Below are 15,210 nucleotides of genomic sequence, written 5' to 3' on the forward strand. Positions count from 1 at the left end.
TTAATTTTGACCACACTTTTCAGAGCAAGTGTCATCCACCACAGCTGTTCATAGATATTCAAGTGAATTATGGTTATTTGATAAGGCAGCTCTATTTCCAACCATACTTTCACAGTCTCATATTTTTCCATTGTTTTTCCTTTTAATGAGGAACTTTTTAAACATTCCACCTCCTCTACATGCATAAACAGCACTTTGCATTACCCCCACTCAATAATGGGCTCCTCTGCTGACAGTAAGTGCTGCCAATTGTGTGGGAAACTGAATCCCCCACCTCCACACTGATGTACAATGTTTTCTGCTGGAAAAGTGAAAAGCAATTTTGGTTTCAAGGGAGAAAGGGGAAAAAATAGCAGTGGGAGAAGAATTATTGGGCTGATGACAAATTCTGCCATTCTTACTTCCACCCACCAAGTAATATCCATGAATATTTCAGAGATTGCAGTTGCCTCATGTGTATCTGCTCAGATGACCTCCAAGGTGGACTTTTTCAGACAAAGTTTGTGATCTCTGAAAAGATACTGGTGTGCAGCTGGGGGTAAGGATGGCTTGAAAAGCAACTCAGGGTTACTACTAGGGAAGGTGGTAGATATGAAGTGAGTCCTTTTGTTCTAATATCCAAACTGGCAACTCGTGCATCTGCCATACAATGACATATGTTTCTTTTAAACAGCATAGAGGATGTGCAAGTTCCCACTTCTGAAGCATGAAAAAGAGAGACAAACTCACATGCTTCCACTATCCCCCGGTCCTGTGTCACATCTGAAAGCATCCTTAGGCACCTACCTGGAGAATTACACATGTATGGCCTGTGCTTCTGCTTCAGCAACTAATGGAAGGAATTTTCCCCTTCCCAATTATACCTTGGTCACTTCCTGCTAGGTCACTTTGGGTTAACAGAGGACGATTAAAGGAGGAGGCAAGGAAGGGTTTAATTGGTAGCACACAGGGCAGTTTAATTTGAGACCCCAGGAAAGGAGTCCAACAGACCTGGAGCTACTTGCATTTCCAGAACTTCACCAAAAATGCATCTAAAAATTGCTTTCTTCGTATGTATATATACTCCCACATTAGTACAAAAAGAACCTGAAGCTCCACAACAAGCCACAGAAACACTGAATGTCTCAAATACACTAGCACTATTCAATGCTAGTTCTCCCTATATATAAAAAGAGATAGATAGATGAATAATATGCCCAGCTATGGAAAGTGCAAGTGATTTCTGGGCATATACATATCTGCCACACAACCATGAGATATGCAAATCACCCTTTACCATGTTAATTCTATGTGAGTTAAGCTTCCTGTGTTTTATTTCTGGACATGAAGCAAATGTCAAGTGTACCTGTTAAGTACACAGTGCCTGAAATACGGGGAAATTATTCTCACTTTAGATTCTGAATCCTCCAGAGATTCAGCTTCTGCTTGGACAATATTATGTTGTCTGGAAAAAAAGCTATGCACTCGTTCACCAAAAGAAAAGATAGCTGTGCTTTTTTTTCATTTCTACAACTCTGGGTTTATCGCAGCAATGACTCTCAAGAATTTATTCGCATTGTTTATAATTACTGACAACAAGTAATTATAAATAGTAAGTTGTGATAGGGATAGGTGAGGGAATAGGTAATAAAGGCACACAGGTGACCTGCATAGCCACCAATACTCAAAACCACGGCATGGATGCAGCTCTAGGTTTTACTGAGGCCACTTCCAGACTGTCACCATGTTGTGGGTAAGATTCATTCGCGTACTGGAAAATCAAGTCTTCGAGTTTAGTGGATCCGATGCTGTTGTGCAACAAACCTGCTTCAAAAGAGACTGGGCTTGATTCAGCATCATATGACCTCCCCAGAAACAAATCGGGATGAATGCTCAACAAACGTCATCCGGAAGTCATCTCAATGTAAATGTAATGCCTGCATGTGAGCAACCATCTTCATTTTTTAATGGTGAGAAACTGTTACTGGACAGCAATGCTAGCACAGCCGCTGTGGTATGCTTCCTGCCATCAGCTTACCTGATAAGCCGCCCACGTCCATCTTCTTCAGATTCTTTGCTTCTAAGATGACAACAGTCAGCTTGCCAGCAGTAGGCACATAGCGGAGAGAGAAGCAGATGTCACCTAGCTTCTCTTGCTGCAAGAAGGAGCAAGGAGAACTGTCATTTATATACCCTTTTAAAAAGTTTACGCCAGGAACATTGTTTCAAACCACAGCTTTTAATACTCAGTTTCAACTACTTCTTGTCAAGCTATTTAATAGCCAGATAAAGGAAGCCCAAAACTTTACTTGCTAAGAAATAGCAAGGAGCCATTTTACACATTACCTTTTGCCTGCTTATGGAAAATATGGAATGACTCACATATGCAAGCAACCTCAACCCCCTAGAATATAACATATGAATTGGCTCCGGTAACAAAGTTCTGTGCCAAAATTTGACACCAGGCCTTTCATAGGTATCTTTTAACTCAATGGACACAATGCTGAAGACATTCAGTCCTATTAATCAAGGATATTGAATTCTTTAACCTAAGACTGGATCCCATAAATTGTGATAGCACACAGGCATGCTAATTATTTGTTCAGACTATTTGCATAGTTTTTCATTTAGTTCAATAGCATCATGTTAAAAAAAAGAAAAAAAGCCATACTGAAAGCCATACATTAGTGCTTGACATTCCTAACTAGTTTTTCTTCACCCACTTTTCAATCATTTTAATCAGTTAGGCTCCTTCAGAGTTGCAAACAGTCTTATTCATCCCTACCCTTCACCAGCAGATACCAGGTTACTACAATTTAAAACTCAGCATTAGAAACAGCTAAACACATTACAGACACAGGAACAGGGTGGTCCTGAAACATACTTCTCAGCATGTTTGGGTTTAATTATTTACTTGTGTTTGATCTTGTATCATATTATGTGAACTGCCCTGTGATCTCTTGATGAAGGGTGGTATAGAAATTTAATAAATAACATAAAAATATTTAAAAATCCAACAGGAATCACAGGGGGGGGGGATACAATAACAAATAAGGGTGGTTCCTTCACCCTTGGACTGACCCCAAAGAGACAATCTATTTTGGTGTCTCCCCTTTGGGACTGGTCCACAAGACCAGTTTGCTTCTTTTCTAGGAGCACTAATTGAAGCCAGTTGTTGCTTCTATTGCTGAATTGTAGACTGGATTTTGCTGCGAACAGAAAGTTACCTCCTCAGCTGGTGAAGGCAGCTAGGAGCCAAAGGTTTGATGGCAACCAACCTGGTCAACATTACAGCATGCACACGTACAAATTCCATGGCAATTTCTTGCAGAAAAGGACAGGTGTTAGCTTCCAAAATGGCAGGAAGTGTTACGGTGCATTTCAAATTTGTCCTTTCCAGCATCCCAAATTGTGCCTGTAATGTTAGCTCACAGTTTGCTGCTGAAAATTATTAGAAAGCCCTTCAGCACGGATACTGGATTAGTTGTGGGGTGTGAGAGCAATCTGTACACTATTAGTTTTGCTGTCAGAAAACAGCAGACTGTGCTCATTCTCATAATGCATTGTGATAAAACAGACTATTTGCAAGAGGCATTTTGCCTTTCATATATTAAGCAGACAGCACAAGTGTTTCTGGAAGAGACACAATGGTATCTACAAGATGTCATCAATGGTTGGAAGTGCTTAGTTTTGTTCAGAACTCAACAACATTTCACAGAAGACCCTATAGCTACAATCAGTGGTGCCGCACTCCCTAAAAATAGTGCAGCTCCGTAGCACATAGAAAGGCTGAGCTGCAATTACAAATTACAGAAGCTTTGTATTAAATGCAAAGATGAATATAGCCAAGCTTGAAGATACAAGGAGAATGTAAGCAGAGGAACACATGCTGTTCAGTAATGATCATTAAGAATATTAGGCTGGCTGTCTTCTAAGATCTATGCACAATGCTAACTGGAGAATCAGGTTTCGCTAAACACTCTAATTAGGCATTTCAGGCTTCCCAGATCTTATTTGACAGGCAGCTCTCCTTATGGTGTTCAGTTTAATTCCACAGTTATTTTGAGGGATATGATAATAAACTTTGAAGAGAGCCTTCCATTCGCAGGGAAGACTATCAAAATCAAAGATAGCTGAAGCCTGTGTAAACATAAATACCCCCAATTTCTTAACCATAGTTAAGGGTTTACAAGCTGGTTGCTGAAGCACATATGCACCCTCAAATAGCACCTTCTTTCTGCCATGCTATTTTTGCCACAAACCCAGATGATGATGATGATGATGATAATAATAATAATAATAATAATAATAATAATAATAATAATATTTTTATTATTTGTACCCCAACCATCTGACTGGGTTGCCCTAGCTACTCTGGGTAGCTTTCAACACGTATAAAAACATAATAAAATATCAAGTTTCAAAAAATTCCTGATACAGGGCTGCTTTCATGTGTCTTCTAAAGGTTATATAATTACTTATCTCCTTGACATTTAATGGGAGGGTGTTTCACAGGGTGGGTGCCACTACCAAGAAGGCCCTCTGCCTAGCTCCCTGTAGCTTTACTTCTCACAGTGAGGAAACTGTCAGAAGGCCCTAAGGTGATATCTTAGTTTTACTTCAACACTGATCTTAATCTTAATAACTATTAATAATACTAGCCAGACTTTGCTATGAAGCAGGATTTGGTTATTAAGTCAACCTTGGTTCACGGTAACCAGGTTAAGATTATCAGCTGAAATGGGCAACCTTTTGGCAGTCATAATGATAATGCATATCCTTTAGTGTACCTATCCTTTAGTGTACCTGCGGCACCCCACACTCCCATATTAATTCTCTCTGCTTTCCTTAGTTATGGCATTCTAATATCCATCATCTGGGCAACCACTTTACTGTCTTGCATACAGCATCCTTTAGGGCACAATTCCAACCCAGTATCTGGAGCACTCAATGTACGTTTCACTCAATTCTACTGTATTTTATCAGCTAGCTTCAAAGAAGGTCTGAGTTCACACTACAAAGCACCAGTAAGCTATCTGCAGGCCACAGCTTGCAACCCTTTTCAAGTCAAAGGCAAAGCTCCCATGCTCTTTGAAAAGCCCACACATATTGAAGTACACGATATATATCATCTATTGATCCATCCATCCATTGATAGATAAGCAGATATTAGTAGAAACCTATCCTACGTCTTCCACAAATACATCCAGAATTTCAAAGATGTTCCTTTGGAATGTGTTATATCTTCCAGTTCTGAGTGCTAGAGTGTGACATGCTGTACTTAAAAAGAAAAGAAAAGAGAACCCTAGCCAGAGGCGTAGTTTTGTAAGATAATTGCAAATCCCTGCCAGGCTAAGAGGTACAGTGGAGTGCCTCTGCTGATGTGATTATCTCACAGAGGTGCTTTATTGTCATTACGTTTAGCTTTCAACTTTTTAATGTATAAATAATTAATTTCAGCCATTGCTCTGATCACTGGATGGAAACTTTTGGCTAGCGTTAGAGCCGTCCAACTGTGAGGTTCGTAGAGGTTAACCTCTTCCCTCTGAGTGTTCAGTTGCCAATCAGAAGGCTCCTTCTGCTCAAGCAGCTTGATAATTTCCTTACGCACAACGCTGCCGCCACTGAACAGAACCAAAATGAGTTCAAAGCTTTAATCGACAGCATAAGCACCACTTCCTGCTTTACAATAAAGGATAATTTAAAGCATCACTGAGCCAGAAACCGGCCTGCTTAAAAAAGAAAAGTCAAAAAGGCTCCAAGTGGCTTAACTTGAACTAAAAAATAAAAAAACCCCTCACTTCCTAGTGATGTACATCCTAGTGATGTATTGAGCAAAGCTTAATGAAAAGAGGTTGGTATCACAGAGTATTTGACTATCTCTAGAAAATGTACACTTGAATATTCTACTGTATATCAGGGATGTCTAACAGGTTGATTGCGATCTACTGGTCGATACCTGTGAGGTTTTGGTCGATCACGGCCGATCGCTGGCCCCCTTCCAGCCCTGCCCCCTCGCCCCTCCCTGCCCTCCATTGTTGGAGAATGGAAGACGGAGTTTACAAACTGAGGCTGTTCTTCCCACAGCGATCCTTCATTGAGTTGCTGTTTCTCTTTGATAATGTAAAAAAGCTTGGACCTGAACCCCAATAAAACGGGGGTAGATCACTGCCAGTTTTTAATTCTGTGAGTAGATCGCAGTCTCTTGGAAGTTGGCCGCCCCTGTTCTATATGCTTTGATAAAACAAAACAAAAGGTGACTATGATGATGAAGAAGAGTGCAATCCTTTGGTCCCTGGGAGGGTATAAGTTTTTTTTTGTGATGTCCCTCTTGATTGGTGGAGAGAGAGAGAGGTCTATGGGAAGTGGAGGAGTTCTGTCCACATTGGCAAGCACAAAATATGGACTGAGGAAGGTTTTGGATCCCAAAGAACCAAGGCCTGCCCATTTTCTTCATGGCATGCCCCTGTATCTTGGGGGGGGGGAGCAGAAATGCCCCTCACCAAAAAAAGAGAAAAAAATGGAGAAACACCCACTCATACATGCACACCTTTCACTCTGCTGGTGATTGTCCCTTACTCACAAGCTTTAGATTGCTCTGTTAAATACTGTTGTTGTTAAAAAAAAATACTTCTGTTATGGTTGAATGAGAAGAGCATGTCCCCAAATAGTAAGTTTCCTATGAATGTGCCATTCAGTCCACATTTTAATGTGAAAACACCTAATATGGATTATCTGAACCAATACAGAAACTGAAATGCAACTTACTTTTGAAATTCACACTAAAAATCCCCCCTATGCAATTCTCTAGCCAAAGCAAATGCACAAAAATGTGCGTATTAGAGAGAATTGAACGCAAAATGCATGTATATGTGAAAATAACGTACAACTGCTTGCAAAAATTGTATATAAAGCAAAATTACAGACAAAATGGAGACGTGCATGAAAATGGTTATGACTATGTGGAATTTTGAAAGTAATAATAATTGCAAATGGATGTGGAAAGGGGGCAAAACAAACCTAAATAAAGAGACTGAGATTCACAGATGCATGCATCTCTGTCTGGGAGTAAGTGCCACTGAAAACAATGACGCTTACTTCTGAGTAGGCATGTATAGAATTGCACTGTCCTTACCTAGAATCGTACTACTAACAGGACTGAAAATGCCCCAAAGGAGTTGTTATAGCCTGTATTATACACAGCATCTGTCTGGTCTAACAAGCAGAAAATCAAACTAATTGGTAATAATGGAAAAAAGCAGCTGCTATGGTTGCTGCTAAAGTTTGTTGCATAGTAGGCAGAATATAGGAGGCAGGCACATGCAGTTTTGCTACTCTATGGCTTCTTAATGGTTTTTGAAAATAATTATCCTTGCTTGGATAGCTGTACTGGAACTAGAAACTAAGAGGGTAAGATTGAACAAGTTTGACTTTGTATAATTTGTTTTGCTCTTCATATACATTTTTATAATTCCATGGATTTGTCTTTTCATTTCTTATGCAGGCAGTGCTTTTTTGGGGGGCGGGGTAGGGCAGGGCGGGGCGGGGGAACAGACGGATGGATGGACAGACGGACGCAGGGGTACACATACCCCTAAACATTTTGTGAATCTTTGTACTTTTGTCCAATTACTGTATTTATTTTTCCCAATTTTTCCCAATCAGTATAAAATGGCGATTTTCTTGAGAGTACCTTTAAACATTTTTTTAAGGAAAAAAGCACTGTGTGCAGGAATTAAATATCTTGCATTTTATTTTTTTTAATATCTTGCATTTGAACAAATTTTATACCTACTTCAGTTACAAAGCTTTTATACCAATGGTAAAGTCACAAGATCTCTCTCTCTCTCTCTCTCTCTCTCTCTCTCTCACACACACACACACACACACAGTGTTCGGTCACTAATGACTATATGTTGAAACATATCTGGTTGATTCACTTAAGGAATACTCACTATTAACTGGAATTTGGACGTAAGCAGAAAATAGGAGTTGCATTGTTAATATTTATAGTATGTATGGATTATTTTAAAAAAATGCTTGTATAACCTACAATTGAGTGTTTTGTCTTAACTCAGTTTTTCTGGAGTTGCACTCTGTTAGAGAATGGAACCTTTCCCCCCCTTTTCTATGGCTATAGACCATAAAACAACAGCCAACATTTTACAAAAATGGACCTGAACGTTCTATATCTACCAACTTGAAAGAAAGTAGTTATAAATGGATGAACAGATGGAATTTTGGTCCAATAAAGACCTGCTATTAAATCTGATCATTTTTGGAAATGTGGGTAGTCAGGAGCAGGTTTCAAGCACTGATGGAGAGATGATAAGATAATGCCTAAGTTCTGGAGACAACCAACAAAGATAATTTAGGATACCTATGCCCTACGGATCACGTCAGTAATACATCTAGGTTATTGGGGGAGATATGTCAGAAAAATAGATGTGGAAATGGCTGCTAATTAAATTATGGAAACAAAAATAGAATCCTGACTCTATTTAAACCTTTAAATGTGCCATCCATAGATGATGGAGAAGTACATAGCTGGCAAATTTCTAAAATGCCATTGTTACAAATATAGTAGGACTCAGAAGACAAGAAAATTATTCTTTCTATGACAGATTGAATAAGTTTATTTACTTCTGGAATGTAACATAAGGGCATAATGATGATAAAGATCCATTAATGCATCCGTAAAAGAATTATGACTACTTGGCTCATTAATTACGGTCCTGGCACAAAGACTAGTGGATTACTCCAGTAATTGTAGAGTAGCTAATTCAAGATCATTATCACTATTCATGTTTCTAAATCAAAATACCATATCATGTACCTGTATGTATCCTATACATATGCAGGAGAGGGAGAATTTTAAAAATAACTATATAATCCAGTGATCGTTTATGCATGTGTCACTCTACTGAATCTTAACAGGAATGCGGTCATCGGATCATGGCCAATTTTATAACTGTGACTAACACTTTTTCAAGGAAATATCTATTCCTTTCCGTGATAAGCTGGTCATTCCTCATCACATTTATGTCAGTGTCATCAAGACAACTAAGGAGCACCCAAAGTTGCTCAAACATCAGTCAGACCGGGAGGGGGCCAGGCAACTGAGGCAGCTGACTGTATTCACATGAATTGTGCCAATTAACCTCCCACAGAGAGCAGATTGATCATTCTGACCATAATAGTCTGTGTGAGTCATCATTTACTAGCCTTGTCTTTCTAGTATTTATAACAATATTTTAACCATTTCTAGAAAGCGATTCCGCCAAAGAGAAAAACAAAAAAAGATTAATGGGGGTGTAAATGCCATCATTACAGACTGAACATGCCACTTCACGGCCAACAGTTTCAAAGTGATTACAATCAGCTGCCTCATGCAGAAACTAAGGTGAAAGGTACTTAAGTCTCCATCTCAAGTACCTTTTGTGAATGAAGGTGCACTTTCACTTCCAAACAGGAGGCCAAGATTTGGAAATTAGATTGCCTATGGATTAAATTAGGAGCTAAATATATTTATCTTGTAAGTAATGGAAATTTTATTTCTAAATAGGTAAAAGAATATAAGCGAATAAGGAACTTGAGCTCACATTGCAAAAGAATGACGGGATATATATATATTTTTAATCTCCCCCGCACATCCTCTACCAAATAGATGCATTTTTATATCCATTTTTATATGCTTTAATAATTGCATCTTATTCCATTCGATCACTTGGCTTCTTCCAAGACCCTGCCTGATCACATTTCTACATGTCATTCACGTTTATGCAAGCCACTGTGCAAAGCACAATTAATTTAACTCAGAATGGCACATTAATATTATTACTTTTGACAGCAGGGAAAACTTATTAACTATAACACGTTGCAAGGCTCTTCTCTCTGCGAGAACAGTTTTTTAAGTGCAACACCGAGAGCAAATGTAATACATTCACAGGATATTCTTTTTGGATTACTAGGCATTATGAAAAGTCAAACACCAGAGCCTTCCCATAATTATGGCACAATTATGTAGCTATTGTAGCTGGTCTAAAGATAATCTTCATCCTATTGTATCGGGCCAAGGCAAGCCATAATAGCTTGCCCTTGCTTGATCTTTAAAAACCTTCCAATAGTAGAGCCACGTACGCATTTAAAGTTCAGTTAATGCATTTCACATTATCAAGAGATTGTCTCGGAATCTAAAAGTGATTGTTGCCACAGATTGAAAACTACACACTGCAGATCTGATAATGCACAGGCTAAAATCACAGGAGCAAGGTAATCTGAACCAGTAGAGTAAAGGTTTCCTTCCAATATGGCTACCAATCTATATAATGCCATGTTACAGAGCAAAGTAAGAAAAGGGATCCTTATTCTGAACCCCTTGGCTAAATTACATTCATTCTTTCACACAGTAGATGATTTGTCTGCAGGATTTGATTTGGCAGAGTTGGTCTGTTGCAGAGATGGGGTACCTGAGGCCTGGAGGCCAAATGCAGACCCCTCAAGGCCTTTCTGTCCAGCCCTTAGAACACTCCCTGGGCCACTGCTCCCCTCTCCCCAGGCTACAGTCTTCACTGGCCTTGCCACATACCCTTCTCAAGTGCCTTCGTAATGTGTTTTGCTGACTTCCCTGCATGGGCTTTTGCCTGGTTAGAATGTAGCCTACTGTACAAAAGTAAGAGAATAGCAAACAACCTGAGAATGTTACGTGAACTAATTTACTTGCTAACATTCTCTGTAAAGATACAGGAGGAACTTTATATGTGTGCTATCAACAAACACATTTCTGGTTGGTTGGTGCTCAAACACACATGCATGAATGAGTATGGTCCAGTTTCCTGTGTTGATAGGAAAGTGAGGAATGCATATATACAAAAACTGAAAAACAGTAGCAAGCTGCTAGAATTCAGTAATGCTGGAATTAGGCATCCTGACACAACACATCAGTGATTAAGTGCACTGTGTGACAACCTCCCCCAGCTGCTGTCCTAGTGACTACAACCCACATCATTCCTGACTAATAATAATAATAATAATAATAATAATAATAATTATTATTATTATTTGTACCCCGCCCATCTGGCTGGATTTCCCCAGCCACTCTGGGTGACTTCCAACAAAAATCAAATACATTAAAATATCACACATTAAAAGCTTCCCTAAACAGGGCTGCCTTCAGATGTCCTCTAAATGTCTGGTAGTTGTCTATCTCTTTGACATCTGAAGGGAGGGAGTTCTTCTTCTACCGAGAAGGCCCTCTGCCTTGGCCATATTGGCTGGGATGATGGGAGCTGCTGTCCAACAACATCTGGACAACACAAGGCTGAGGAAGGCTGGTGCAGGATATAAGCTACACATACAACGGGGTAGGGATAGGTTGGGACTCCAAACCCCATCAGCTCCAGCAGGCAAGGCCAATTGTCAGGGATGATGGGAGTTGTAATCCAGCAACATCTGAAGGGCCATGGGTTCCCTATTCCTGCAGCAGGGCTTCCCTGCTGACTCTTGCACTGTTTTCAATGCCTGTTAAAACAATTTTTGTTTAGGCAATGCTACCAAGACCTGGAATTCCATTCTGTATACTTGTTTTTAAAAATGCCGATTTTGCCTGTATTTTATTAAGTCTACTGTTCTAAAAATCTGTTTTTATTTTTAAAAGCTATTTTAAAATGAATATTTTGTAGGCTTTTCTCTAAACTGCTTAGAGGATTTTTTATTTTTATTTTTTTAAAAAGTGGCCTACAAATCTTGCTAAATAAATAACTAAATAAATAAATAAATTCCTTCCCTGCTTCTCCCTAGGAGGGCAATTTGAAACTTTCCGAGAAAGCATGCTTTTTATGCCCTCCTAGCTATTTGAGAATTTTATGGTTTTATTTCTTCCATTAATATTTCATAATGTTCTTCTGCACTGCTCCGATACCTTTTGGGGAAGAGGAAGAGGATATAAATAATTTTAAATAGATAAATAATATACCCTGCCTCAAATGGTTAGCAGGAATAGCTACCACAAACGGGAAACTAATTCATTTAGTAATCAGAACTTTGGAACAGCTTTGGAACAGAAGCAGAAACAGTCCTATGGGCATCCATCATTTTGTTCTCCCACTGTCACAGCAACACCCCAAGGACTTCCTTATCTTCCTACCATGGGAAGATGCATGAGGTGTACCCGCCTACGTGTGGCGGTAACGCATACGCCTTCAGAGGAGCCACATAAATTATTATGCTTTAAGGCGTTTGAGTGGAAGAAAGGAAATCAGATGTGCCAGTCATTTGCACAACCAGCTGTTGTGACATCCTGTAACATCTTCAGATGAGACAAAAGGAAAAGCTCCAAGTCAGGAAATAGTTGGCACAGTAGGAAATTAGAATAATAATGTAACATATACAAGACGTACACTGAAGTGACACAGCAATATAATAAGCTGCAGTGATGCTGGGAGTCTGGAATCCCTGCTCTCTGGTCTCATCTCTCTACTTCCCGTCTTCCCTATTTCCCTCCTTGTCCAGATCTTTCTCCTCCTGCAATCTCCTCAACCCTTTTATCCTTCAACTCCCATCCAACTTATTAGTCTTCTTTGAAAGCACTTCTAGACCACAAATCTTTTTTTACGGTGGGTTGGTGAACCCCCAGCCTTCCCATTTGGCCTGCGAGACTCTTTCAGTCACGCAAAACCTGCAGAGGTAGGTGAAGGTGTGGCTGGGCTGAAAGGGGGTTTCAAAGTGCACCAGCTGATCAGCAGTGTCTGCAGAGTCCTGCGCAAAGCCCTGTGCATTGGGCTTTGCAGGTGCTATGATCGGCTGTTCAAAGCCCCAGACACCCAAAGCAGTTTGCAACAGGAAGGGAGCATTCAGATGTGGGAGTTGTTCCATTAATTTTTCCTGTTATAATGCTGGCACTTCTGTCTTTCTAACATTCCTTTCAGATTGCATTTCCTGTCGTGCTATTGAATTGTGGCCTTTTGCTTGAGATACCACCATGTTCTACTAAATTTCATTCACGCTATAAGGTTCTCGGTTAGTTGCTCATGAGTAAGGAGCCAGGACTCTGCTGTTTCCTTTAATGATTTTATTGTGCAAACTATATACAGTGCAGAGCTAAAAAGTTCATGTCTGTATCAAGCGGTGTCAGAATCCGGGAATGGCCCCTTCTGGTTCTGACCCCAACAAAAGAGCTTCGGTATACGGAAACCCCGCCTTCCATCCTTTCGTTTCACCCCACGACGTCTTTGAGGCGACGGAAATTGCGTCCCCCCTGTATCGTCCTCAGGACTGGGGGAGTGTTGGGTCTCTCTTGCATCCCCAGAGCCTCTACTCCCTTTCCCCTGTGAACTCTCCCTCTCCTCGCTGGACGTCTCGCCGCTCCTTTTGCTACCGGAGGAGGTGCTGCTGGCAAGGTGGGACTGGGGCTCCCTGTAGCATCCTGAGAGTCCTTCCACCACCTTACGCTGCATCGGGGACAGTTCCCTGACACACACCAAGGGGCATAGTGTGACACAGCCAACTCTCACATATCTCCTTCCTTTCTCAAATTGTCAGCCAGAGACACACATGCATGCCCTCCATATTTCCATACTATGTACTAAAAACACATATACACACCTTTTCTTTTCCATGATCTTCACCCATACACAGTCTCTCTCCCCTTGAATCTTCACCCATACACATCCATTCTTTTCCCAGAACTTAATCGATACAGATTTGTGTACCTTCTCTCTCCAAAGATGTGTATATATGAGCATATGTGTGCATGTACACATGTGTATTCTCTCTCTCTCTCTCTCTCTCTCTCACACACACACACACACACACACACACACACACACACAGGGTCTTCATAATAGGCTGCTAAATATTTTCTTCTCGTTACCAGATTAATCATACATTGTTTCAAGTAGTATACAAGTTGGAGGTTAAAATATTTGGGCATCATTGACAAAAAATGGTTTGACTTAGGGAAAATTTGAAAAGAGGTTGTAAAAATGTGGTGAAAGTACATAAAGATTTTCTAGCCTTCCTCATAATATTGGAAATTGGGATCACCCAAATAAAGCTGGCTGGAAGGAGGAACTCACATCTTCAATGGGTGGCAATAGCTACTAGCTTAGATAATGGACCAATTAATGGTGGATGTAACTAATAAATGTTATATAAGAAACTTATAAATATAAACCTCTAAATATATCAGATGTCCATTGATTTCAGATTCTTCTTATGAGCTTCCGAAGCCATCTGCCTACCCATGTTGGAAATAGAACCCTGGATATACTTTGATTTGATCTGGCTAAGCCTTTCTTACGTTCTTATGAAACAATGTGTCTTTTTTATTACTCAACCATCTTGGATAAATTATGACTGAAAAACTGTCTTCTCATTATAAAGTGCACATTCTCAATTCACTGAGGGGTATTCACTATTAAGCATTTCCTTAGCACCATACAGCCTGTCTAAGGCTATTAAAGCAATTTACAATGGGAATCCAATTGCTACCCTTTTCATTACTGTGCTTTGAGCAAGACGTTCATTTCTTTTTGTTTAATAAATACGTTCTGTCTATCATAGCTACGATACAAAGTGCTTTAAATGTCAGTTCAGCAAGTAGTTAAACTAAAGTGAAAATACAACAAGATCTGAAAAGAGGCTAAGTGGTTACTATGGTAATCTGACATGGTCTAAATTGGCATTTAAAAACTGGCAGGAGGAATGCAAAGAAAATGACTAAGCTTTCTTTTTTCTCAGGCTGCTCCTCCCAACTCTTTGTCTATAACCTTTTCAGAAATGCATATTTTCCTCTCCATTGCTTTTTGGCATCATCCAGGGAGAAATTCTCCTGCACAAGGCCCAGAAGAATAAACTTCCTGCTGGATCATTCACTTCACAATAAAAAAAAAAGTTTGCAACAAATTGAGGGCCTGTGTGATTGTTTAATTTTTGTACAGCACCTAAGTGTAATAAAAAATAATAATGGGAAATTTTGTGATGGTAAAAGTCAAATGCAGCTTTCCTAGCCTCTCTGCCTGGCCCATGAAATTCTCCCCCAAGACCCAACCCTTTGTTGGCCCAAGTGTTTTTGATAGGCAAGAACGAGTTCTTCAACTCTGCTAATGTTTCTTCCTTGTCATGGAATACAAAGGGGTGTGTGAGTGTCAGAAGAACATACCAGTCAGTAATCTCACAGTTCAAAGTTGGATTTAACTCTTCACTAGCTAAAACACAGGCTTGGTTTCTGCT

General features: G+C 39.9%; 1 protein-coding gene across 3 annotated transcripts in view; it reads right to left on the reverse strand.

Annotated features, from left to right (window-relative positions):
- SYT1 (synaptotagmin 1) overlaps positions 1 to 15,210 on the reverse strand; it is a 338,924-nt gene that overhangs the window by 49,242 nt on the left and 274,472 nt on the right. For all 3 annotated transcript variants that reach the window (XM_033161580.1, XM_033161578.1, XM_033161579.1), the window contains exon 8: positions 2,018 to 2,135. In XM_033161580.1, coding sequence (XP_033017471.1) covers positions 2,018 to 2,135 — 118 coding nt within the window. The remainder of the gene's footprint in view (positions 1 to 2,017; positions 2,136 to 15,210) is intronic.

The sequence above is a fragment of the Lacerta agilis genome, chromosome 10 (genome assembly GCF_009819535.1).
Source record: "Lacerta agilis isolate rLacAgi1 chromosome 10, rLacAgi1.pri, whole genome shotgun sequence".
Lineage (NCBI taxonomy): Eukaryota > Metazoa > Chordata > Lepidosauria > Squamata > Lacertidae > Lacerta > Lacerta agilis.